Source organism: Salminus brasiliensis, chromosome 16 (assembly GCF_030463535.1).
Source record: "Salminus brasiliensis chromosome 16, fSalBra1.hap2, whole genome shotgun sequence".
In the NCBI taxonomy this organism is placed as follows: Eukaryota; Metazoa; Chordata; class Actinopteri; order Characiformes; family Bryconidae; genus Salminus; species Salminus brasiliensis.
In genome coordinates this window covers 4690816-4718481 of record NC_132893.1, presented here as the reverse complement: position 1 = coordinate 4718481, position 27666 = coordinate 4690816, and the positions used below count along the sequence as shown (strand labels likewise).

General features: G+C 46.2%; 1 protein-coding gene across 4 annotated transcripts in view; it reads left to right on the top strand.

The window, feature by feature from the left end:
* The first annotated feature begins 4791 nt into the window (after positions 1-4791).
* cuedc1a (CUE domain containing 1a) overlaps positions 4792-27666 on the top strand; it is a 36019-nt gene continuing 13144 nt past the window's right edge. For 3 of the 4 annotated variants that reach the window (XM_072658677.1, XM_072658676.1, XM_072658674.1), the window contains exons 1-2: positions 4792-4932; positions 25706-26374. In XM_072658677.1, the coding sequence (XP_072514778.1) occupies positions 26063-26374 (312 nt within the window). In that variant the 5' untranslated portion in view covers positions 4792-4932; positions 25706-26062. Of the gene's footprint in view, positions 4933-15709; positions 15796-25705; positions 26375-27666 lie in introns of those variants that run through there. The other variant, XM_072658675.1, reaches the window with a different exon arrangement.

Below are 27666 nucleotides of genomic sequence, written 5' to 3'. Positions count from 1 at the left end.
CCGAGGATCGGCAGTGGCTTGGAACCTTGAAAGATGAAACCCGATCCGTTAAAAGGCCCAGATAGGCCCCCCGATCCCGAGTCGCTGGATCGGACCAGGACATGCCTTTTTGTGATCGTTATGTATCCACTGCTTGATGACCTAGAGATGATTTTTACGGAGTTTTGAGAAGCTCATGTTCATGGTGGAGGGATCCATGCAGAGTGTTACACCGCAAAATATAGTCCCCTTCATTTTGAGACATTCCTTAACATAACTCCAAAGACATTTGTAGGTTTGACTGGTTAGGTTGTGGATAGTAAGTCTTATGTTATATTTGTGTTGTCATAGTAACCCCTGCTTCCTGTCAGCAGCACTGTAAAGACATATGACATTTTGAAATATCCTTGGAATTCCCTTCTGAATCTGGCCCCAATCTGGCCGGAGTATTCCTGCGATTCCCTCGCTTTCTAACTGTGGTCAGGGTCACTGATGGCTCTCATTCCTTCCTATTACCTCTGGCCTGAAATGGAGCCTGGGTGGAGTTCACGGGAACCTCTCCTCGAAGTGTCTGTCCGTCTCCTAAAGAGTAATTGTGAGAGAAGCTCAGGCCGGCTGCGTACCGTCCCGAGGACTGTGGCCCCGGTCACTGCTCACTGGTTCAGGTATGTGTGGAATAAAGAGGCCATTCATACACCCCAGCCTTAGCTCTTTTTCACTTACACCCCCCCCCCCCTTACACACACACACAATCTACAGGAATCAGGCCTCCACTGCTCAGGAAAGGGTCGCAGGGTTGCTGTACACATCCAGACCTGGAACTTTAACCAGATTCAGATACTTTGCTTTTATCAGATTTGTTTTTAAGGCTTTCTTAAAAACTAATAAAAAATAATCTAAGCTGGTCCAGTGAGGTTTTAACTGGTTGGTCACCCTAAGGGTTTTACCACAAAGCAGGATCTGTCACTTAGCCAGATAACATCAGCCCAAAGTCAAGTCTATCCAACAGAAAAAGAGCTGAGGGGCGTCTTATTACACCAGCCTAAACTTTGGCATTAAGGTTTTTGGCTAAACCTGAAACCCAGCTTTGTGGTACATCCCTCTGGGGAGAGCTGGAGAGAGCCTAGCTAGGTGAGGTTAGCTAGCTGAGATCAACAGAATAACAACGCTAAGCTCTCTAGAGAAAATCTTTGTTTTGGTTTCGTAATAAACGATTTAAAGTTGGGTAAATATTTTGATAGCGTAAAAAAGGGATTTTGTCTTTTAATGATGATTTTTAATGAGCTGGGGCTTCAGCCGACTGAATTCGGGGATGGCTGCTGTGGTGTTAGCAGCCTTTTTGCCCTCCTGTCCACAAACACAGCGTTTAGGGAACTGAAAAGAAAATGCTCTCCAGGATGGAGGTTTCTGAGAACATGCATTTTCATGTAGATGTGCAGAATGCAACTTTTTAAAGGGTCTTTTATTTTGGCATTGATCAGTTTGTTCGTTTGCCTTAGTGAATTACTTTGACACGGGCTGTTTAGTTGTTTGTATTAGGGACTTTTATTTTGACATGGTCTGTTTGATTTTTATTAGTGACTTATTTTGATACGGTTTGTGTGTAATAGGGGCTTTTATTTTGATAGTTTAGTCATTTGTATTAGTAATTTACTTTTACATGGTCTGTCCGTTTGCCTTAGTGACTTTTATTTTGATGCTGTGTTTAGTTGTTTCTTAGTGATTTTTATTTTGGCATGGTCAGTTTGTTCGTTTGTATTAGTGACTTTTATTTTGATACGATCAGTTTGTTAGTTTGTATTAGTGACTTTTATTTTGACAGTCAGCTTTTCTTTAATTAGTATTAGTGACTTTTAATTTGACGCAAAGTTAATAGTGGAGTCAGTGTTTCTGAGGTCGACTAACTCTAAGACGCTGACCATGGGGGGGACGATGGGGGGTCCCGTTCAGACCCCCTGCCCCGTCAGCACCACTAATAATGAACTATTACATTACTGTGCCTTTAAGCCTGTAAATAACCTCTGTTCTGAAGCGCGGCCCTGTGGTGTGCGCCTCGTCCCGTGAGCAGCCTGGGCTGAAACACTGATTGGCTGGGGCTACACTGCTGTGGGGTGAACGGGGCGGGGATATGCAAATGTTAGTTTTTGTGACATCACAACATTTTCTGCTGCTTACTTTTCATACATGCACGCGGTTCTACGCCTATGAGCCCTTTAACCGAGCCAAAAATCTCATCGTGAGGGGCAGAGCAAGCTGACGTCTGACCCGGACAGCAGCCGATCGCTGCTAATTCATCCAGCAGCGGGAAATCACAGCCCTGAAAGGTCGGCGGCCCTGGCGTAACAGCAGAACATCAATAGCGCCCCCCTCCTCCACAAAGCACCACAGCTACAGCAGAAGCGGAGAACCATGCTATGATGCACTAATAACCAAGGTACGGCTTAAAGCAGTACACGAGTCCTCGACTCGGTCCTTTAATCTTTTATTCATGGGCCTCCATCTGGCGTAGGTCCTCCCGCACCCCCCCCCCCCCCACACACACACACACACAAACACACACACACACACACACCGGGACTGTACGGGGCACCTCTGGTGTGTGTGTGTGTGTGTGCTCCTTTATGGGACCTCCAAGTCCAGCAGTTTCATCAGCAAAGCCCATTTCCATCTCCATTGGCCCATAGAGTCCCTCTCATAATTTGATCAGGCGTGACGCGCCCCGCGGATCGCAAACACAATCAGGCCGCTGTAATCTCAGCCCGGCCCGAGCTGCAGGCCCTAATCTCTCTCTCTCTCTCTCTCTCTCTCTCTCTCTCTCTCTCTCTCTCTCTCTCTCTCTCTCTCTCTCTCTCTCTCTCTCTCTCTCTGTGTGTCCGGAGCAGGTGGTTGGGTTCAAGCTCTTTTGTTTTTTGCGCCCCTCCGCTCGGGACAGGACGGGACGGGGGAGGGGGTGGAATAAAGACAGCGAGCCATGCTTGAAGGAACAACTGCATGGGGTCTCGGGACACAGCGCTGCTGTTCACCATCTGCCTGCTGTAATAAAACATCACGGGCAGCTGCATTATGATTCAGAGCGCTGTCGGTCGTTTAGGTTAATTAGGACGTGTGATATTGGGACGCTGGTTGGGCGTTGCCCGCATGTCATTAAAAACAGGTCCTGGGTGCACTCAGGATTCAGAAGTACATAGTGCACACTTGCTCAGGCAGTGCACACTTGGAGCACTTCCAGTTCCACACTTATCCCAACACTACGTGATGCACACTTCCGACGCCTGAGTAATACCCGACACTCCTCGCTCGTATTTGGGCACTGCCTACGCAAAATGCCCACTTTTGGACATATTGAGAATCTGGCAGGTGGTCTTTACATTGTGTTCAAATTTCATGATGAACGGACCAATAGAAATGCTCCAAAATGACCTGTAATAAAATCTGTCGTTTTAGAGATTTTCCCCAGACGACAAATGAGCATCTTAAGTGTTTAAGGTGGTAGTAACTTCTGGGTCCTGCAGATGGCGCTGCACGAGGATGATCAGGCTATAATATATATATAAATACCTGCGGGGTGTGTGACAGGACTCAGACTATGAGAAGACTACAGTGCGGTGAGTGGCTCTAGTTGGATGTCGGAAATGGGTCACAAGGCAGATGCAGTTAATGATTGGCTAAAAGGAGTGACTGCATTTGGGCGTGGCCAAAGACCGTAGTGTGAAGGACGTAGCTGAATCTGCAGGTGTATGGAAGCGTACGGTCATACGGGTCTTTCCTGTAGGCTGACCGCACACTTCCATAGCCCATTACTTTTTGAGCGCAAACTTTGGCCCCAACTTCCTCCCATAGTTCCCTCTCTTAACAGCCTAGTGACGTAGCAGCTCCTGTCCTAGCTAGCTCAATCCAGCCCAATGACCGATCACCCATTTATCTCTTAAGAAGTTGTTGACGCATTTTCTCTACGAGCTTCGTTATGTTCGAGGCTTAAGTTCTCAAAACTACACTGAGATATTATAAGAGAGAAATACTCCTCTAGCCAGTTTATTAGGCATAAAGGACGTGCTAGCTAGCATTTTAGCTTGGGATGAATCACAGAATATTTTTAATAGATTGACGGATCTATTTAATAGATTTAATAGATAATAGATTTAATATAATATAGTCAATAATATTATAATTAATTAATTGTATAATTATTATAATTATAACGATAATTATAATCTATTATTACAGTGAAGCTGATATTTCCCATTGGACTGTATATGTCACCTTGTGTGTTTAAGGTAGTATTAATTTACAATTAATTAATTTAAAAGTATATATATACTTTTAAAAATTATATATAATATTTGGGGGGTTTCCTTTTGTTTGTTTAGTATCGAGGTATAAACCTTGTCATTACTCGGTTTGCAGATCATTATAATAATTATAATTATCATTATAAATATCTATTATTACAGTGAAGCTGATATTTCCATTGCACTGTATATGTCACCTTGTGTGTTTAAGGTGGTATTAATTTACAATTCATTAATTAATTTATAATAATATAATAAAATTGTATATATATTGTTTGTTTGTTCAGTATCGAGGTATAAACCTTGTCATTACTCGGTATCGTATCGGAAAGAGCTTCATTGGTCCATCCCTGCAGCAGAGCTGAGAGCAGAGCGCTGAGGCAGGTAGCTAGTGAGTCGCAGTGCTGCTGGGTGTCCGCTGGGAGGCGCCCCCGGCTCTAGCGTCGTCTGTGCGACCGAGAAACTTGCTGTTTCCAGAGCCGGACACGAATCTGAGAGAGAGAGAGAGAGAGAGGGAGAGAGAGAGACACAGCACTGACCGGCTCTCCTTCACCGCAGCGCCGCCAGAGGAGCCCGGACCCAGCCACGGATCCCCCGGAGTGCCTCGCGCTTCACCTGGTAATGCATGTCGGTCACGTCCAGCCTTGGAGACTCTCGTGCACAGGTGTGTGTGTTATGGGGGGGGGGGCTTCATTTGGCAAAAGAAGGGCAGTGCTACCGGTGGACAGGAGCTAAACCCCCCCCCCCCCCTTTTTTTTTTTTTTCTCAGTTTGAGGGGGTGCTTTGGAGGAAGGGGGGGGGGGCTGTAGATATGTAGGTTATCTCTGTGGGTGCAGCGCGTGCCCTGTACATGTTGCATGTCTGTGCATGCAACTTAACACACCGTGTTGCAAATATGGCGCTCCCTGCACAAGTGTGTGTGTGTGTGTGTGTGTGTGTGTGTGTGTGTGTGTGTTGCTGGTTGGGGTGCATGTTATGGCGCGTGTTAAGTGGGTAGGGGGAATGGAGGGGACACACCTCAGCTGTCCTGACATGACTGAAGAACTGAAGAACTGCTGCTGTGCTGTCACACCTGTACCTGCAGGTGTGCAGGGTCACTCCTCAGGTAAACTGGGAGCCCTTGTAGAAACTGCCCTGCTGTAAGACCCGCTCAGGTCCAGGTTCTGCTGGCAGCTGGAGGTCAGAAGGTCTACGCTGGTCTTTGCTGGTCAGGGTGGTTGAAAAGCTGGGCATCAAGGCCAGAGCGTACCCTGTGCCGGTAAGCAAGCTGGTAAAGATGGTGGAATGGTGATGGTTTGACTGGTCTTGCCCAGTGTGGTCAAGCTGGTTATACTGGTGGAGATAACCACCGGTGTGGTCATGCTGGTCAGCCACCTTGGTCGTGCTCGTTAACCAACTCGTTCATGCTGGTCATACTGGTCGTCCACCTCGGAGTAGCTCAGATAGCGAGCATATATCGGTTGGCTGGCTTGATAAAGTCGGGAACTCATTGATTGATTGGTTTGCCGTTGCTGGTCCTCCCTCGGACCACCCACGGACCACCCATCTTCTCAAACAGATTTTAAGAGACTGCACAGAGACTTTTATTTTGAAAAATGAATTAACTAAGAGAAAAATAATAATGAAAGAAAATTAATAATTAATTAATAATTTAATAATTAAAACAAAATTCAGGCTTGGTCTGATATGAAATTATTTAGTTGAAAATGCAAAAGAAAATACAAAATTAATTAATAAAGGATAGCAACAGTAAGTAATTAGGCAAATTCTGTTAATCCACTGAAAAACCGCCAACCACTAACCACGGCTCATTGCTATCGGGGTTGTGGTGAAGAAACGGGCGTGCTTTAATATAGCTAACATTAGCGCCTCCGGGCTAATTAGCGGTCAGTGTAGTCAGTTTCGCTGACGCTGATGCTCACCTTGGCATAATTTGTAAGAATATTAGCTAGCTACAAAATGTGGAGATATACGCTAGCTTGGACTAATTGAACTAGCGTGTCGTGACAGGCTTGTATGCTAATCAGTTAGCACCAGACTAGCATAAGCCAGCTTGGAATTCTTTAAACCAGAATTGAATACATACTGGTTTAAGCTGGTTTAAGCTATGTCCCACCCACCACCCCCCACCCCCCCCGGTAGGGTGTAAAGGCATTTAAATATTGCTAATATTTGTTAGCCTAGCTCCCGTCTTGCTAGTCTAGGTGGTGTCTGTGCTTCTAGGCCGAGGGACTTGTTGCTGGACCATGTGAGGGTCTCGTGAGGGTCTCGTGAGGGTCTCGTGAGGTGTTTCTGAGAGCTGTTTGCCTTCCTGATGTCTGCAGATGTGTGTTCGCTCTGTTCTGAAAGGACAGCAGCCCACCCAGGAGATCACGTCCCCTCCATTACGGCTTGTAATCGATCACGGCACATCATCAATACTGCTAATCATTTGCATATTGAACTGGGCCGTGCAATTTGTTAGCACTGGGTGAGTAAGCCGAGCTTCAGTACGCCCACCGGAGCTGGACCCGTGATTGCACTGCGGTCGCGCCGCATGATTCATAGCTCCTTGTCAACTCCTAGCCGTATTCAGTAGGCTATTGCTAATGCGCGAGCCACTCTCCAGCCACAGGTGTCCCAGCGGGGAGGAGGGACGAGGAGGACGGGGGGTGTATCAGTTATGTGTCTGGAATGAAGGAGCTTGGGCTTTTATTTCAAGGCCAAGATCTCTGAAAGGCGACCCGAGAGATTTCTGCATGCTATGATGGAAGCTCGAATTTGAAGATACCCCGACAACGCTGCGCCGGCAGCATCTCGCCTCCCTCCGAGATGAGATATCAGCCGACGGCCGTGACCCGGTTTTCGCGCCGTCCACCAGGAGGATTCTGGGAAGGTGCAGCCGCTAGTCTCCTCCATCTGTCTTGGCCGCTACACCGAGCCATCTGGGAGGTTACTCCTATATCCCATTGATCTGTGCAGAGTAGACACTCGGGTTGGCCAGACCCAGAGAACACTCTGTGATGGCCGTAGAACCGAGCTTCTGGGTGGCTGTGGTGGTTAATGGATAATCCCATTTTTGATTTCTATAATTCTATAAAATATGCAGCTGCTGTATTATTGCTAGCTTCATACACGGCCCTCCGAGAGCCAGGAACCACAGGCTTTTTTTTTTTAAGGCCCAGAAACCACACCGGGCCTGGATCTGGACAAATTGCACTACTCTTTGGTTCAGCATTACTGAGCAGGGATACCTGGAAATGAGCAGTTACCATGGTATTTGGTGGTGCTAATGTTATAAACGTGGCGTTCCTTGATAATAATAATAATAATAACAATAATAGGGGGCAGTGGTGGCTCAGCGGTTAGAGCGCTGGGCTATCGAGAACAGGGTTGTGGGTTCGATTCCCGGGATCGGCAAGCTGCCACTGTTGGGCCCTTGAGCAAGGCCCTTTACCCTCTCTGCCCCCCGGGCGCTGGAGTTGGCTGGTTAAATGCGGAGAACACATTTCGCTGTACAGTGACAAATACGTGCACCTTTACCTTAATTATTAATAAAAATATTATTATCATGATTATCAATACCATTAGTATCACGTTGGCACCTTTGGCAGAAAGGGTTACACATAGAAAAAAGTTCTCTGTACCAAAGCACCCTAGAAGAACCTCCTGATTTAAATCTTCTCTATGTTCCTTAAAGAACCCGTTAGCAATGGTTCTGCGTAGCTTCAAAAAGGGTTCTGTGAGTATGACCAGTGAAAGAATGAAAGATGCTTTTTCAGTAAATGAATAGTAATGGTATAGTAAAGGGGGCTTCTTCACTGGTCACAATAATAGAACCCTAGTAGAGGTTTTCCAAAATACACTCTTCAAAAAAGACGGGTTCTTCAGTGGTTCTTTACCAAAGGCAACATATTTTCATATTCTTAACATATTAACATATTCTTCATGTGCTGTATAGAACCATGACAACTCAAAGAATGCTCTGAGTGCTGAAATCTCTACATTGTTAGCAAAATGGTTCTTTTGACACAATATTGGAACCCTTTTTTAATAACAAATGGTTTGAATAATTAAATGGTTCCTCTTTGCATTCTTAGCAAAAATGGTTCTTCGTAGCATAGAAAAAGTGTGTTTTTGTGATGCTACATAGAACCTTTTTTTTTTTAAAGAACCAACTAAAAAAAGTCATGCATTCTTATAAAGAGGGCGCCTGCTGCCAGTGGGATATTGCCGTGCAGACAGCACGCTCGGAGGAAGGTGCCGGGTTCCCAGCTTTACCGCACTAGCTACCAGCCGCCTGTGTAGGCCAACTGTGCTCTCTGACTCCAGCTGCTGATGGCAAAGCGGTATGGTTCGGGATTCGAACTCACAACCCTTAGGACATAGCGGTAGCGCATGAGGCAAAATCTTGTGTAGTTGGTTCTTTAAAAGACTTAAAGGACTATAAAAAGGGTTCCACTATTGTTAGGAGTTAGAGAACCCTTTACAGAACCCGTTTTGCTAGGCATTTAACCAGGCAAAGAAACATATTGGCATCCAAATGACCTTTTGAGTGTACAGAACCATGGCCTCTGTTAAAAGAACCTAGAAGAACCCCTTTTCTAAGCTTTTGCCAACTCAAGCAGCATTCGAGTTTGTTGAGCGGTCGAACGATGAGCGTACGAATACACATTGTATTTTCATGACCAGGCTTTTGAGGGTGACAGAAGCTCACACGGCTAACTGGAACTAGATTAGCCAAAGGCAAGCATAAATATTTAGGTCAGTGTTCTATTTTTCCAAAGATAGATGTCCAGGCGCATATAGATCACAGAACGTGATCTCATTGCAGAGATCCTATATACGTCCTATAAGTCAGACACTGCATAAAGGAACGCTGATGAGCCTGGTCGGTTGTGGTGTCTGGATCTGTGGTGTCTTTTATGACGATCTAATTTTCTGTCTAGAAATCTGTAGAGCTGCACGTGAGCCTGAGAAATGCCTGAAGAAAGCAGCAGGGAAAGATTATCTTAGGGGAGGACGAAGCTGCACAATGCAGAGTAATGAAATAACCAATGTTTGGGTGGAGGACCACACCTGAAGCTATTACTACTCCAGCTGCTGATGGCAAAGCGGCATGGCTCTGGATTCGAACTCTCGACCTCTAGGCCATAGTAGAAGTCAGCCACCGCCCCTCCTTGAACAGCCGCCGGTGGGATATTGCCGGGCAACCAACACGCTCGGAGGAAGATGACGGGGTTCCCAGCTTCACAGCACCAGCTACCGGACGCCTGTGTAGGCCAGTCGTGCTTTGGCCATGTGTTGGAGACGTGAGGTTTGGACGTGTGGTTTGTTAAGCATCATTGCGATGTCTGAAGCGTCACAGATCCATCCAATAGTTCTGCGATACATCGGGTTAGCGGGATTCACCGCCTGTCCGACACGCAGTCGATAAACCGGAACATGTTTATTGATTGACATGTGCTTCCTTAGTGTACAATAGGAGATGCTAGGCTAATGTTGCTAACTAACACTGGAAGTGGACTGTCACCAATCTCATCTGGGTATATACACAAAAATCGTAAAATTATTTGTCCTACTGGTTTGGATCGCAGTTCAGCATGGATGTGATTTTTTTTTTTATTATTATTGTAAAGTTTATTTTTAATTAATTATTTCTTTTTTTTTTTTTTAAGCCGACCAAAAGTAAAATGTTTATTTCTGTGATATTTCAGGTGGTTTCTGTGATGTTTTTGGCTGGTTGCTATGGTGTTGCTAAGTGGTTGCAGTAGTATCCCAGGTGCTTGCTAGGTATGACAAAAGTATCGGGACACCTGCTCAGTCTTCTGAAATCAATTAAGAGCATCAAATAAGAGTCGATCCTGCTTTTGTTGGAGTAACGGTCTCTATTGTCCAAGGAAAAAGGCTTTCTACTAGATGGTGGAAGAGACCTTCGTTATTTTGGAGAAAGTTTGTGGACTAATAGCAGTTTAACCCCTCTGAACCCTAGAATTATTATTATTCCATTGTTAGTCCTAATGCAGAAACTATCGTGAATTATTTGGCAACCGTTTGGTGTAGCATATCTTGTGGTGTCCCACAGGGTTCTATTCTAGGGCCTATGAAACTGATGTTAATTATGACAGTGAAGAAGTCCGGGCTTACAAACAGGGTCAACGGAGGTAAGCTCAAGCTCATTATGAATGAAGTACTGTTGCTTTCAGAGAACTTTGAGTTCCAGGAAGCTGTGCTAGGAGCTGGGACCTCATCATGTCGATCATTCAGTTCTTCTGAGCTCTTGTCTGTACTTGTTTTCCTCTGGACTTGTGAAACATCATCGGTCGCAGCCCAAGCAGGGACAGTCAGGGATGCCTGGATGTGTTCTTGCTCCGCCCAGGTTGTCATGGATGCCTCAGGACGTGACTAGTGTGGGCTTGGCACAGCCAAATATCCCAGAATGCAATTCCAATTCCATTCCGATTGCACAATAAGACACAGCGTCTTACCGTCCGTACTACCAAGTGCATTAGTCCATACCTGCCCTTCAGTGCTCCTCCTCATTTAACGCACCTGATTCTACTCATTAGCTCATTAGCGAGGCCTTTTGACTGAAACTCAGGTGGAAAGTGCTGATCTCTGCAGAGCTGTGCCCTGGAAAAACCCCCCAATCTGACCCCCTTTTCAAATCGTAGGCGTGGGAAAGTGTTTGTTCTCTCAGCGAGACAAAATGAATAATAAATAAGCGAGCTGAGCCGTGGATGTCGACTGCGGTCCAGAACTCTTACAGAACTAATAAATACCAGCTAGAAGACACACAGAACAGCTGCACAGCTTAAGTGCTTCCCACTCCCAAGCAGTTGCTTGGCTGTTGCTTCATCTATTTTTACTAGGCGGTTGCTGAGGTATTTCAGGTGGTTTCGATGGTTATGTTTTTGGCTGGTTGCTGTAATGTTGTTGGGTGGTTGCTAGGTGGTTGCTATGGTGTTGCTAACTGGTTGCAATGTTATCCCTAGTGTTCGCTGTGGTATCCTAGGTACTTGCTAAGGTATGACAAAAGTATTGGGACACCCGCTCATTCATTATGTCTTCTGAACCATCTTTACTGTCCAGGGAAGAAGGCTTTCTAGTAGATTGTGGAGGATCATTGCTGTGAGGATTTGATTGCAGTCAGCGACAAGAGCGTCAGTGAGAGCAGGATGTTGGATGATCACCAACCCACCTCATCCCCAACTCCCCAACTCTTGGAGCCTTTCCATCCTTCAAGAGAACACAGTTAGTTCCACTGCTCCACAGCTCAGTGCATTCATTGCAAGGGGTGTCCACAAACATTTGGACATATCATGTATTTAGCAATGAGTACCAGCTAGCTTTTTTTTTTCCTGGCAGAGAGTAGCAATGCACAGTGATGTTGCATCACTGTGCCACAACATTAACACCACCGGTACGATATTGAGGAGGTCCCCGTTGTGCCGCCACAGCAGATCTGACCATTCGAGGCATGGACTTCGCAAGACCTCTCGCAAGGTGTCCTGTGGTATCTGGCACCAAGACTAGCATTAGCAGATGCCGCTGTAGATGGAGATAATAAGTGTTCTCCACCTCACATGTCAGCGGTCCTAATGTTATGGCTGATCGGTGTATGTTTAGGGTACAGAAGGGAATGCAGCATTTCTCTGTAAAGCTGATTCAGGCAGATCTGTTTATGTATCGGTGCTGGCAGATCTGCTCACACATCAGCCCACACTTGTTACATCCTGGCCTCTCCTGTGCATTTTAATACGCTCTAATGATCCCATCCGCAAGCCGTATATGGCAGTCTGGAATTGAGTGTGTGATGTTTGGACCCCATGGCCTGCCGGAGTGTGTTCTCCGGCTCTTTGCGGTGGAGAGCAGTCTTGTGCGGCGTGACCCAGATTAGCCCCATTATGCATGTCATACAGCTCATTATTAGTTTTTACCGCTAGCATTAATTGCACGGTGTTGGCACACAGCGAGGAGGCTTCTGCTGAGGCAGGGAGGAGGATGAACACCCTGGATGCTCCGATAATGCCTCATCATTCCTCCCGTCTCCTCTCCTCCTTCCTCTCCTTCATCTTTTCTCTCTCTCTCTTTCTCCAGTTCCTCTCAGCCGAAGCAGGTCAGAAACAAGGGCATTACCCGAGGCCAGTGTGCTAACAACTACCGCTTAGCCATGCCTGCGTTTTCGTCCCTTACAAAAGCTTCATTACAGAAAGACGGAAAATCTGGTTACCAAACTGCACGGACAAAAGTATTGGGACACCTGTTCATTGTTTTTTTTTTTTTTTTAAATCAAGAGTATTAAAAAGAGTTGCTCCTGCTTTTGTTGGAGTAACTGTCTCTACTGTCTCCAGGAAAGATGGCTTTCTACTAGATTTTCTACTAGAAGCATTGCTGTGAGGATTTGATTGCTTTCAGTGACAGAAGCTTTAGGGAGGTCAGGGTGTTGCGTGATCACCAACTCCCACCTCATCCCCAACACCTCATCCCCAACACCAAAAGTAGTGGATGAAGCACCATCACTCCAGAGACCTCCACTATATGTCCACAAACATTTGGACATATAGTGTACAGATTGCTGTTATAATATTTGAAAATATTTAATTTCAGATGCTTTATATATATATATATATATTGTACTGGCAGATAATTGTGTAATAATGTACAATTATATAATATTCATAATAATTTGTAGGAATTTTCAGCCATAGAGGACAAATTCATTAGAAAATACATTCTAAAAACAAGAAATATTCAGAAATATATATGAAATAATGTTTGTACACCAATCATGGATGCACGAGGCCTTCAGGAAAGCAACGGGATTCTCGTGTTGTTGTTGTTGTGTTCCTTGAAAGGCTCCTGGATTTGTCTAGGCCTTTGACATCAACCAGACAGAGACGAATGTCCTCTTGTGAAGTCGGCCTGGAATGAGGTTCGAGGTTCAAAGGAGTCAAGGACGGTGTCTTCAGCTTCTGAGGCCACTCGTCCGAGGCAGTGATGTTAGCGGCTATAATTCTGAGGGAATACGTCACCCTCAGTGACAGCATGGTCTAGACAGATCTCTCAGTGGTCCGGAACGAAGCAGACCCAAAACTGGTAAACACAAATAATATAGTCACAACTGGGGCTGCTGAGTGACTTAGCCGTCTATATGTTAGCCCTATCCGCGGCCCACAGTCCCAAAGAGAGCACTGCTAGCATGGCGCTCTCAGAACTAAGGGTTAGTGTTCTCCTCCAAGCGTGTTGAGCTGCCTAATGATGTTGCGTTAGTGGCAGTTTGAAAAGTCCTAAGTAGGACTAGGAAATAAGGTATCCTAGTTTTCCTAAGACACCAAGCAGGTTGATGTCTCGTTAACTGTCATTTTTAATGTGACGTTACATTTTTGTGATTTTGGCATTTTTCTGATGGTTAAAGATTTGGTCTTGGGACCAGAAGGATGCTGGTTTGATCCTCTCCTGGACCGGCAGGAAGCAGTGCCAATTAACCCACCTGGTCGTAGGTCCTCCAGCACTAGCACTGCTCCAGACTTTAGGAGGGTAACGGCTTTACGAACGACTTTACGAACTTCTTTACATCTTTTTACGAACTTCCCCAACTCTTGGAGCCTTTCCAGCAGTTCCACTGCTCCAAATCTCAATGCATTCATTGCAAGGGGTGTCCACAAACATTTGGACATATCGTGTATTTAGCAATGAGTACCAGCTAGTTTTTTTAAAGTAGGGATGCGCAGTGATGTTGGAATCGTATTGGTATCAGCTGATAGCTTCTTTAAAACACTGATCAGCCACAACATTAACACCACCGGTACGATATGGAGTAGGTCCTCGTTGTGCCGCCACGGCAGTTCTGACCATTCGAGGCATGGACTTCGCAAGACCTCTCGCAAGAAGATCTGGCACCAAGACTAGCGTTAGCAGATGCTGCGGTAGATGAAGATCATCAGGGTTCTCCACCTCACATGTCAGCGGTGCTAATGTAATGGCTGATCGGTGTAGGTTTGGGGTATAGAATAGCAATGCTCCAGACACTAGGAGGGTAGCGGCCTTAAGAACGGCTTCTTTACGAACTTCTTTACATCTTTACGAACTTCAGCCAGCACGGCATCGCCAGTTAGCCAACACACTCGGAGGGAAGTGCCGGGTCCCCGGCTCCGCCACTTACCCACCCTGAGAGAGCACCGGCAATTGCTGATGGCAAGGCGGCATGGCTCAGGATTCGAACTCTCAACCCCTGCTGAGCCACTCCGTGCTCTGGAAGTTTCTGGGGATTCTGCCTTTAAAGTCATATAGTATGTTCAGAGACATGAATTAACAAGGGAAAACAGTCCAACTCAACCTTATAATCATTTAAGACCCAAGCCTCTCGCCTCGCAAGAAGATAGACTCGCTACTTGGAACAGGAAGCGACTAATGAGGTGTTATCTTCAGGAATCAATAAAAAGACTTTACCCTAATTATGGCCTTATTATGTGCTGTAGCCCGGTCGTGTGGTGATACAGCAATTGCTCAGCCTGTCAGACACCACACAATCTGTTCCATTGGTTCCCGGCGCTCGCTTGGCCCTCTACTCTGCTGTGACTGCGATGGTGCCAGTTTGAAAGGCATCTGCGTTTGGCAGCGGCGACTTTCACATTTCGCCCAATTATGCTGACTGGAAGTATTTTGTTTACAGTCGTTTGTTAATGGCCGGCGTGCCAGCTTGCCACTTCCGTCCCATGCCAAGTGAGACCGCCGTGTCTGCCAATGGATGACTGGTTGTCAGTACTTTGAGGAATCTATGGAGTCTCACATTTGGGCTAAATCCCTGATCGTCCTCCAGTTGATTAGGCCTGTGTAATACATGATGTTATGTTATCTACGTCGATCGGATCCACGCTCCAGCATATTATAAGATTAAGGAAGCCGGGGTTAAGTTATTAATTGGATTCAGGACGCTGGTTTGCGTGCAGCGAGGGCTTAGCAGCGTGCTGCTCTGTAGCGCTGGACGCGTTTTCAATCAGTTTGCCCTAAATCCTGGGGTTTTATGCCGCATCCCTGAACAGAGGGCCTCCTCGAGGCCCTGTAATCCTTAATGAATCAATTAGTCCGAGAGTCAACACTGCGGATCAGGTCGGCATCTCGGCAGACAGGCGGGGAGGGGTTGCCATGGAGACGTGGGGTGGTCAGACTCTGATTACATTTGCTCGGACGAGAGCGGGGGAGGCGACGCCGAGATCGGAAGCGCTGAGCTGATGAAGGAACGAACAGGCTTCTGCTGTTACTGCAACCCTGCTTAGAACATTTTAGGCCCCCATGTCCCCGTTCCTCAGCCAGCTCCAGCGGTTCTCCTCATCTCTGTAAACCCCCAGCACAGTCTGAGTCTCTCTTGTGTTGCAGGGTCCTGGCTTTGATCTCTCTCACTCTCCACTCAGCCGGATGGAAGAGCCCCCCCTGCTCATCAGCCTCTGGGCCCTATCAGTGCAGGCATTAACTATGGGTGACGTCAGCCTGCGTGAGGTCTGTTATTCGCAAGGGCACGGCCATCCTCCTCCGGGCTCCCGCGGCGGTAAGCACGCTCTGGAATGGGCTCGCAGACGGAGAGAGCGGCGTGGATTCTGCTTCTAAATTTAGCCGCCAGCCTTTTGGTTTGAGGCACAGATTAATACGCCGCGCTGGAAGCGACAGTGAGGGATGCCGGCTCTGCTGGGAGCTGCACGGCTTTTAGGCGATTGATTTAATGGAGCGCTCCGGCAGCGGAGTGTTGGAAAGGTTATCACCCCATGCATGTGGGGCTGGCTCTGGTAATGTGGACGGTTGGCAGATCAGAGGTGCGGGTGTCGGCAAGTCAGGCAAGTTGTTAGTTATGAGAGCAGACATCTGTTGGAATTCAAGGGCCACGCCGCTTACCTAGAGCTGGGCAATATTTTATCATTGTGATAAATTTTGTTGTCGTGGTACATATATATATATATATTATAATATTGTGGTACACAATGCGCTTTTATAAGTGTATCGTGGATGTCGTCAGCACTTAAAGAGCACTGATTATCTGCATGTTTCATTACAAAGTGTGTAATCAGTCTTATTTTATTAAATGGAGTGAAGCATATTTTGAGTAAAAATCACGGTACTATCCAGGTACACAGTACTTGGATAGCAGTGTTTTAAAAAATTACGCTGTTGGTGCATTTTATCAACATGACGAAATATTGTGATAAATATCGTAATCTTTTTCTTTTTTTTTTTTTATATTGTGATATACATTTTTTATTAATGCTATTTAGTAACTAGCATGCCTTTTTATGGAAATTGTTTAGCAAGCTAACCGCCAACTAAGGACTGTCTTGAATTGGACCTTAACCCCGATGGTGTCTTGATTCTATGTTTCAATATATCTAAAAAGAAATAAATGATTAATAATAAAAAATAATAAATAAGGTGGAGTGTCCACAGGGAATGTCGCAAGTTTACCTTATATTAAATAAAATTTTTTGCATAATTCCAAATTTAAATTTTTGCATAACCTCCTGATTCCTTGAGACATTGGTAAATTATTGGTACGTACAGGGTAACTTATGCAAATTTTGAAAAATCATTGGAATCATTTCCATTTCAGTTCCGTTCCATTGTGCAGTAGCAGCGTTACGGCCCACAGTGGACATGACAGAGATGCCATTCTCCCTATAACAGTCAGTGGAGCATCAGCAGGATTCTGAAGTTGTTATTTGAAGGTAAAATTGCTGCATAACGTTGCTTTAAAAAGTAGATCCACCCTTAGCGTCAGCTGCTCTCCATCCTCTCAGCACATTGAAGAAAAGTCGAAAACAAGTGTCCGGGGGTTTAGGGCTTAGTGAGCAACAGCCAGCCCACTCAGATATGACCAAGGCGATCAGTAGGAGCATTAACATTCGGAACGGGTTGCTGCTCCCTGCTACGTAATTGAGGCGGAGTTACAGATGCGGACCAGAACCACTTGGGGGCTTATGTATATACATAAAGGCTTAGTCATCTTGCATGATGAAGGTGGGAGTAACTTTGGGCTCCTGCAGATGGCACTGCACAAGAATGAACGGGCTATAAATACTTGCAGAGTGTGTGACAGGACTCATAGATTGAGAAGAAGTGATAGCATTTGGGCGTAATAGAGTGAAGGAAGTAGCTGAATCTGCAGCTGTATGGAGGCGTACGGTCATGCGGGTCTACCAGCAGTGGCAGAAATCCCTACAGTCTACAGGAGATTCTCGTCATTCTTCAGCAGAAGTGAGCAAAGGCCGTGCATGCCTCTCTGCTCCATATGTTGATGGTCTGCCGGCGGTTCCTTTCCGTCCGTTTTCTGAGGAGAATTTCCTGTATGCTGGGATTTCTGCCACTGCTGGTAGACCGGTATGACCGTATGCTTCCATACACCTGCAGATTCAGCTACTTCCTTCACACTATGGTCTTTGACCACACCCAAATGTAGTCGCTCCTTTTAGCCAATCATTAACTGCAGACCGGACAAGACGCCCACTGCACTGTACAAACTATTCTCAATGTCTGAGTCCTGTCACTAACAAGCAGGTAGCTAAAGCCTTATCATCCTCCTACAGCGCCATCTGCAGGAGCCTGAAGTGACTACCACCTTAAACACAAGATGACTTTGAAGAATTTTTGTCCAGGGAGCTCTCGCTCGCACTCTCTCTCTCTCTCTCTATAGATATATATACTACTATCCACCATATATGTAAATACTATCCACCACTTACTAACACCATCCCAGATGATGGTCAACACATTTCAATGCTGGGGGCTTTATACCCCTCTAGCCCACACCTGGCATTAGGCAGCATGGTGCCAATAGGTTCATGTTTATCTACTCCAGAAAGTCCTATTCTATTGGCAGTACTTCTCTACCGTTGTTAATTTCCGGCCCATTTGTGGGTAATTTCCTTCTCTTGTTCTCTCATTTAGATTCAGTACTCCACGGCAGTGTCGCTCCGTGCCGGATGCAACCTGACAGGCAGCGTGCGGGCTGGGGCTTCAGCGAGATTGCTGTGGCAGCCTCTCACCCACAGTGTCTCGCTCAGCGCAGCCGGCCTGGTGCCCGGCTCTTTTCCCAGTCAGGTCACTGCCAGATGCTTGCGTTGAATCATTTATCTTTGTGGCACTGCGAAGCCCTTGGGCGACCGCTGTCCCAGCTAGCCAGAGCAAGGAGGCACGCAGGAGAGGCTGTTCGAGAAGGCTCTGCAAGTTTGCTTTCTTTCGTAACTTTTGGGGCAGAGTCCACGCAGGTGAAACGTGGTCACCTTGATGGTAAGTGAACGCGATTGTCGTCCCACGTGACGCCGCCGGCTCGCTTATCGCTCTGCTACTGTTTTGTCCTTCTGTCTCCTTATGGACAGCACGGGACAATAATCTGGATTGTCTGCGGCCAAGAGGGGACAGTTGGGCCATAAGCTGCAGCAGATGAGCCTCTAAAGCGGCATTACTGATGCATTGAGTGGACGGAAGGGTGGAAAATGAGCCTTTGTTGGTGTCGCAGTATGGCTGCACCCAGTTGCACTCTCTCAATTGAAGGGAGTCCTCTCGCTGTGACACAGCAGCAGAAGAAAGAAAGGCAGCGTAAGATTTAATACTGTTCCTGTGTAGAGAGAACAGGAGCCAGGAAGCCTGCTTGTGCAGGCCAAATGAAACCCTACAAGCTCCCTTGGCGTCAGTTAATGCTTATTTGCTGTGTGGTTGGATCCGGGCTGGTGGGGGGCAGTGGGGCTGTTATTGCTACTGTGTGGAACATCATGATGTAATGATATCATATGATGACTAATTTTATTGAAACGATCGTTCGGTAGCTAAGATAATGTCCTTGGTGCTTCCAGACAAACTGCATGACTAATGGAGCGCTCCAGTGCTGTCTCCTATACCTCGGGGTCCACCATGAGGAAGGTGCCAACATAGGCAGCAGTGTAAGTAGCAATCTTAGGCCGTTGTCGTGTTGCCTGGGTTTGGAAGGTGTGAAGGAGCACCGCCATGTAATAAATGTACGTCTACATAGCGATAAATGTACAGCTTTGTAATTACACTGTATGGACAAAAGTATTGGGACACCTGCTCAGTCATTGTTTCATTGTGTGCCTGTTCATCTGTTGTCCTGGGAAGGCTTACCAATGAGATTTTAGCATTGAGCATTTCTGTGGGGATTGATTTGATTGCATTCAGCGACAAGAGCCCTAGTGAGGACAGGATGTTGGATGGATGATCACCACCCCACCTCATCATCCCCGACTCCCCAACAATTGGATGGAGCCTTTCCATCGTTTCAGAGAACACAGTTCCGCTGCTCTACAGCTCAATGCTGGTGGTCCACGTCTTGCATTAGGCAGCATGGTGCCAATGGGTTCCTGTTTATCTGCTTCAGAGCGTCCTATTGTATTGGCAGTACTTCTCGACAGGGACCGGAGAAGCTTATTCCAGCAGCGTGACACTTTTTGAGGTGAAATAGCACGAGCTACATCCCTCTATGGCCAGGGTATTTCCCAATGGCAGTGGCCTCTTTCAGCAAGATTGTGCACCCTGCCATACTGCACACATTAGCCGCATTTACACGCATTCTGGTAGTAATAATAATAATAATAATAATAATAATAGCTCAGTCGGGAAAGAAAGAGTACGTCCATGTATGCACCTCGATCAGAATATACTAGTCCCATTGAGGCAATTCTGTATACAAATTCATCCGATTGAACGAGGTGGCTAATCCTTTACACAATCCGATAAATAGAAGAATAATAGCCATGTAAACACCTGTATCCGATTACTATCCCAATCGGAGAGCTTAAGTACGTTCTCATCATGTCAGGCAACGTGCAATGCACGTTCTTACTGGAATAGGGGCTCTCGCAGTATACTCTACGGGGGCAAAATAATCTTTCATTTACATTCACTAGTCCTTCCAGAGGTTTTTGTTGTCGGCTGTGGGACTGGCATACAAGTCAAGTGCCTCGGGAATGTTGCAGGTCATGACCTCTTCTTCTCGCGCCTACTTTAAGAAGTGGAGTGAAAACTTGGGTAACGTACTGCTGCTCCTCTTACTCTGACCAGACTCACGTGATGCTTGCTGTCATGGTAAAGTGTACAGGAACTGGTACTGGTTGCATAGTGCCATTGTTTGAGGTATGAGGAACATGACAGAGATTTCAAGGTGTTGTTCTGGCCTCCAGATTCCCCAGATATTAAAGGTGTCTTACAGATATTGAAGGATCTGCTGTTACATTTACATTTAAGGCATTTAGCTGATGCTCTTATCCAGAGTGACCTACAAGGTTACTGGTATTGCAGAGGTGGACCAATGTGGTGTTAGGAGTCTTGCCCAAGGACTCACCCAGACCTGGAATCGAACCCCAGTCTCCCACATGTTGTGGCAGCTACCATGCCACCAACCACACCCTCAGAGGTCTTAGTATCGAAGCTGTTTGGTGACACGAGGGAAATGTAGACAAGGGTTTTGCGCTTTGTAAGCCTGACCCAGTGGATTGTGCTTAACATTACCAAGGACATAAACTAACAAGGTTAACCTGAACATCACGTTCCCACTGGAACACGCCCCCTGTAGTCGGACTGAGTGGCAAAACATGGCTTCGTTTATTAAACCGGGAATGAAACTAGCAATTATCAGTTGGACTTGACAGCGATCCCTGCAGATTACTACAGAACCAATGGTCCATGGACAGCGATGTGTAGCCAGGAACGTCCGGCCAACCGAGGCTCGAATCAGATCCGTTTAGAGGATAAAGCCTCATATCTGAGAGCAGAAAGTCAAGCCTAATGGTCTTAGGAGAGTTTTCCACTGTTTTCAGGCTCACTTAGTAGACCAACTACAGTGGGCATGACTTCACCACTCAGTGAGCTCCCACACATTTCATTGCCTGGATACTAGCTGTTTCTGGGTATTGCCACTCTGCCACTCACTTTGCCACCCTAGAGGCCACAGTTCTCTATATCAGTAGCTCGGTAGAGCCAGCTGTGCTGTAGCCTGGAGACAAGTAATTGCGTAGTGAACCGAGCTGAAGTGGGAGCTGAAGTGTGAGGTGGAGCCGCCGTGGATCGTAGACCTGTTCCAGGACATCCCATAGATGCCGGAATGGGCCGCATCAAGACCTTAAAGTCTTTATCAAGTTCCTCAAAGTGCGGCAGCGGCACTGTCCTGCTGAAAGAGGCCACTGCCAGAGGGGGAATACCATGGCCGGAAATGGGGTGTAGCTGGTCTACAGTGATGTTTAGGTAGATGGCACGTTAAACCTGAAGTCCACAGGTGTGTCATTACAAAAGTTGCCTCACTTACTACATAGAGTCTGGAGGCGAGTAGTGGCGCAGTGCGCAGAGCTGAAGTCCCACTCTAAGGATACCAGCCGTGATGTTTAGCAGTGCAGTGCTGTGGAGGGCAGACTTTGTGGCTGAACGTCTGTTTCTCTGTGCAGTGCATTCGGCATAAACACGAATTGACAGCCAGGCCAGAAAGTTTCTGACATGATGGTGGGAGCAGAGTCTCACCTCAGGTAAAGTGTTAGGAAAAGAGGCCTCTCCCAGCATGCAGCGCCAGAGACAGCTGTCAGCCGCCCGCATTTCGTTGGGGATCTGGTTCATGCAGAAGCCTCATCCTTTCTCAATTGATTCAGTAAAACTAGCACTTCTCATAGGAGAACAGTTTTATGTCTGGGGGCTTGGCAGCAGAGTTCCTTCTTGACACATTAGCTGCAAGCCTAAGGTGAAGGAAAAGCTCTGCTTTGGGAGCCATTCCATTTTAATGAGAGCACACCTGTAGAGCGTGGTTGTTGTTTGTGGTTGGTGGGATGGAAGAGCAGCTTGTTAGAGGGCCCGAAATAAGGCTGACACCTTTTTTTGTGTGTGTTACTATTGGCCTGCGACCAAATCCTTCCCCAAGTCAGGGTGCCACTCTGAATCCTTGTGGCTTTGGGCTCGAGTTCAAGAACTCGAAGTCAATTAATTCAGTTCAGGAGCAGCCTTCATCTCCTGCTCCCGCTCCTCCGACTCGGTGGATGCTGGGGAAGTGAGCAGGTTCTCCCTTCCTGCTGCAGAACAGGACGGGCTTACCACAGTTAGTGTCTGGACATTACTCGGCTAAATTTAGACTGTTCCAGCTATTTTTTCCTTCCGCTGTAGTTCAAGGAGTTTGTCGTTGGTCTTTTGCAAGGTCTTCTCGCATCACTTTTTTATGATGATGTTTGAGTTTCTGTTAAAGCAGATTTTAGCAGATTTGGCTAAAAGACAAGTTAATAAAGTTAATATTTATATTTTCAGTTTTAAAACGTGTAAAAGTACAATATTTGAAAGAAAGGTTGGGCTTTAGAGCTTCCTGATGGAGCGCTCTAGCATCTAGTGCTAGTCACGTTACAGTACAATACACTGTAGTGTTACAACACTGATAACAAGCGATTCCAGACTTCAGCTCAGGCCCTGAAGAACACAGAGCTTTAAGGGGCAATGTTGCCTTGTATTGGCAAAGTCATGCTCTGGGTTTTGTAATTAGTATTTAAAGTATTTATTAAAGTAATTTCCTAAAATGTATTTATGTAACACCAAACTTTAAGGGGTTGTTGGGGTCATGCTCGGGGTTTTGTAATTTGTATTTATGGTATTTACTGGGTAAATTTCCTAAGATGTAGTTTTAGTGAGAGATTAAGTAATTTTCTAAAATGTATTTAAATAAGAATCCATGAATGAATATTTGAATGACCGGTCACTTTTATTTAGCAGCTAGCATTACTAGCAAAGCTAAATTAGTGATGTTTTCATGCTGCTTCAGCTCCAAGGCTATAAAGAACACCAAAGGGGTTGGGTGTTATTTTGTAATGGCAAAGTCATGCTCGGGGTTTTGTAATTTGTAATTATGGTATTTATTAAAGTAATTTTCTAAAATGTATTTGAGTAGAAATCCATTGATGAATATTTAAATGGCCGGTCACTTTTATTTAGCAGCTAGCATTACTAGCAAGGCTAAATTGGGGATGTTTTCTTGCCAATGCTAACGCTCTGAAATGGCAAAGTCATGCTTGGGGTTTCGTAATTTGTATTTTTTGTATTATTTACGGTAAAAATAAATTTCCTAAAATGTATTTGAATAAGAATCCATGAATGAATATTGAATGACAGGTTTCTAGCATTACTAGCAAGGCTAAATTAGTGATGTTTTCGTGCTGCTTCAGCTCCAAGGCTCTAAAGAGGCTTTAAGGGGTTGGGGGTTATTTTGTAATGGCAAAGTCAGACTCCGGGTTTTGTTGTTTGTATTTTCAGTATTTACTGAGTAAATTTCCTAAAATGTATTTAAATAAAAATCCATGAATGAATATTTGAATGACTGGTCACTTTTATTTAGCAGCTAGCATTACTAGCAAGGCTATATTAGGGATGTTTTCTTGCCAATGCTAACGCTTCAGCTGCAAGGCTCTAAAGAACACCAAGCTTTAAGGGGTTGGGGGGTTCCTTGTAATAGCAAAGTAATTTGTAATTAGTATTTACGGTATTTATTAAAGTAATTTCCTCAAATGTATTTAAATAAAGAATACATAAAGGCTATAAAGAACACCAAGTTTTAAGTTGGGGGTTATTTTGTAATGGCAAAGTCGTCATGTTCAGGGTTTTGTAATTTGTATTTATGGTATTTATTAAAGTAATTTCTTAAAATGTATTTGAATAAAAATCCATAAATGAATATTTAAATGACATGTCACTTTTATTTAGCAGCTAGCATTACTAGCAAGGCTAAATTAGTAATGTTTTCTTGCCAATGCTAACGCTCTGTAATGGCAAAGTCATGCTTGAGGTTTTGTAATTAGTATTTACGGTATTTATTCAAGTAATTTCCTAAAATGTATTTGAATAAGAATCCATGAATGAATATTTGAATTACAGGTTACTAGCATTGCTAGCAGGCTAAATAAAGTGATGCTTTCCTGTCAGTGCTAACGCTTCAGCTCCAGTGCTATAATTTAAGGGGTGTCTTGAGTCGAGTTTGAGGTTTCATCGTTTGTATTTTCAGTATTTTAGTTTATGAGTTAATTTCCTAAAATGTACTGTAATTAAAATGCCACTTTACTGCACCGAAATACTTGCGGACCACTGGGCTTGGGGGTGTGTATGGGCCGTCGGTTGTAGGCTAGGGTCCAGCTCATGTTCTAAACGAGGAAGATGTCCTGCTGTGCTGTATCATTAGTTTGCTAACAGCTTAAACGGGCCCCCAACACAGCTGCGCAGAGCAGGGGACGAACCCGCACTTTTGTTCTCGGCCTGAGGGTTCAGTTACACCAGCTGTTGCTGGTCTCAGACCATTACCCATTTTCCAAGGCTTTATTAGCCCCAGCGTAGCTGCCTGGGGGAAACGCTAACTCTGCTTGAGGCTGGCTTTCCCCCCTAACCTCAAATGTAGTTGATCAGCCCGTAAACGAACTTTTGCCACAGCTAAAACCAGCTGAAGCCATCTGGAAACTTGAATTCCCACAATTGGGATGTGAACTCACAACCTCCTGACAGTGGGATTAAAACCTGAAGTGTTGCTGGGGGGTCCAGGTAGCACGGTAGGCGCTGCAGGTAGTGTGTGTGCTGAACAGCTCCAGAGGCCTGGGTTGGGTTGTAGGTTCAGTTCCCACTCTTATCTTTGCTGTTGAGGAGGTCATCCTCCCCACATCTATGTGGAGTCCTCCCACCAGAGGGTATTTCTGACTTGAGCCCAATGATTCCAGGTAGCTTCTGGGTCCACCATGACCCTCACCAGGAAGAAGTGGATAAGGACATGGATGGACGGATGGAATTCTAGCCCGATGCTCTCCTCCAAGCGTGTTCAGCTCCAGGAACGTTGCTAATCTTCACCCTCACAGCTTTTGGTGGTATTCAAGTACTTGCACTTTGTGGCTCCAAGGCAATTGGCCACCGCAGCACCTCCTGCCTCCATGCTCCGCTGGCCCACACCGCCCTCTCTCCGTTGCTTCGGGAAGACCCATGTTGCTCGTGTTGAGTGTCAGGGTTGTGGGAGTGCTGGAAGTGGCAATGTCGAGATCTGAGTCAGTATGGAGACACAATGCTCTGCTCTAGACTTCGCCCAAGTACTCTCGGAAGACAGCGAGCGACTGCTGTTCGGACACCCAGGGGAACTTCGGACGCCCCTGGAAGGGCTCTTGGTACCAGCTAATCAGCTATTGACCGGCGCCCTCAAGTACTAGCTTTCTGAGGTTGAGTCGGCTAGCTTTCTGAGGTTGAGTCGGCTAGCTTTCTGAGGTTGAGTCGGCTAGCTTTCTGAGGTTGAGTCGGCTAGCTTTCTGAGGTTGAGTCGGCTAGCTTTCTGAGGTTGAGTCGGCTAGCATTCTGAGGTTGTTAGCTTTTTGAGGTTTATTAGCTAGCAGAATGTTAATGCTAATATTATTGCCTGTGTTTTTTACAGTGAATTTAAAGCCGGGTACTTCAGTCCTAATTCTGCTGTTTTCTTGCAGATCCCGTGGAGATGCTTAAACATGAGCCCGTGGATCAGTGGTAGACCGTCATTTGGAGTCTGAGTGGGAGGGTCTGAGAAGGTCATCTGTCAGAAGAGTGTTACATGCTGCTGGTAACCAGCGACCAGCAGCGGACGGCGAACTCAGTCAATGCTGTGGCCCTGCGCCCCGCTCTCTAGCTCTGCAGGCACCATGACAGGATAACAGGAGGGCGTGGTCAAGGCGGCCGGACGCAGAGCTAGAGGGTCGGGGCTGGTCCTGGAGTGTGGACGGGGTCTGGCACGGCACAGCAGAAGGCACCATTTCATTGCGGTGGGGGGGAGGAGGAGCGCGGTCAAGCGGCTGGCGGCCCTTTGGATGATGACCAGCCTGTTCCGCCGCAGCGCCAGCAGCAACGGCAGCCATGGCAACGGGTCACGAGGGGCAGGCGGCTCCGGCGCCACACCTGAGCTCAACAACAGCAAACCACCGCGCCAAGTGCGCCGGCTGGAGTTCAACCAAGCCATGGACGACTTCAAGACCATGTTCCCCAGCATGGACCACGAGGTGATCGAGTGCGTCCTGCGGGCCAATAACGGCGCCGTGGACTCCACCATCGATCAGCTGCTGCAGATGAGCCTGGAAGGCACGGACGACAGCTCAGATTCTGATGACAGCATCCCTCCGGAGGTTAGACCCTTAGGCCGTAGCCTGCTTAGGTACACAGGCTCAAAGGCAAACAAGCACACGGAGGCGACATTTATAAATATGTGGATGTTGATATTTTCATAGGCCTCTTTTTTCCACTGCAGGGCGACTAATCCTGGCCCAGTTCGGACCCGTTTCCGCTTGCTGCATTGCTAAACTGGGAAGTGCACTTGTAGTTTAGTTAGTGTGATATACAGAAGCCGCAATTCATCTGTTAGTCATGCTAACGCCACGGCCTCTATGCTGGACGAGCCTGGGAGCTGGCGTGCTAACACCTCGGTGCTTACCTTAAAAGATATATATCATGATATATGAGATTATTGTTATTTTCAGCTATTACCCATCCATAGCATCTGAATTTCGTGTGACCAAAATATCTTAAATATCTTAAATATACAAAAATATCTTAAAAATCGTATTATTTCTATATTTCCAATTGTTCAAATCCCAGTTTTACTCACCTTCTCGCAGACAGATTCCTGATGTGCCACCTGTGATCCTTTCCTTGGCTCGACGGCCTGAAGAGGATACAGTCAGGACTGTTACTAATCCTTTTAACATTCATGTCTAAATTTAATTTCCCCGATTAGAAACAAATGTAAAGCATTTAAGCATAAGCCTTTGGCCTTTTGCTAACCCTTCTAAGACCCTCTTTGCCTCGTTGTGCATTTTTATTTCGTCCTGGGATCCACAGCATACAGGGTTTCAAAACCGTAAACTGAATAATACTAAAAACAATGACTGCCTTCAGAAGTCCTTCATTAGCCAAACGAGGTGTGTTAGATTTGGGTTGGGGTTGAAACCTGCTGGAAGGTACAATAGATGGACAAAAGTATTGGGACACCTACACGTTGGGAGACCTATGGGAGCTTTTATGACATCCCATTTCAAACCCATAGGCATTAATATGGAGCTGGTTCCCCTTTGCAGGTCTGGAGCTCTGCAGTTATTGAGTCAGTTGGAGACTTTTCTGCACCGTGCTCTAAGCTCAGCACTCAGCCCTGACCCCGCTCTGTAACTTTACGTGGACAGACACTCAGTGGCTGAGCTGCTCTCTGTGTTTCCTAAACGCTGCCACTGTTCTAGATCTAGGAGAGAAGATATTTTACCAACTGGTTGGTTGTTGGTTGCAATGGTGGCTCCTATTACAGAACCACGCTGGAGTTCAGTGAGCTCTTTTGGACCTCCCTGTCGGACTGCAGGGCTAGGGGCTCAATTTGATTCACCTGTGGCAATGGGACTGAGTGCAACACCTGAGTTCAGTGATTACAATG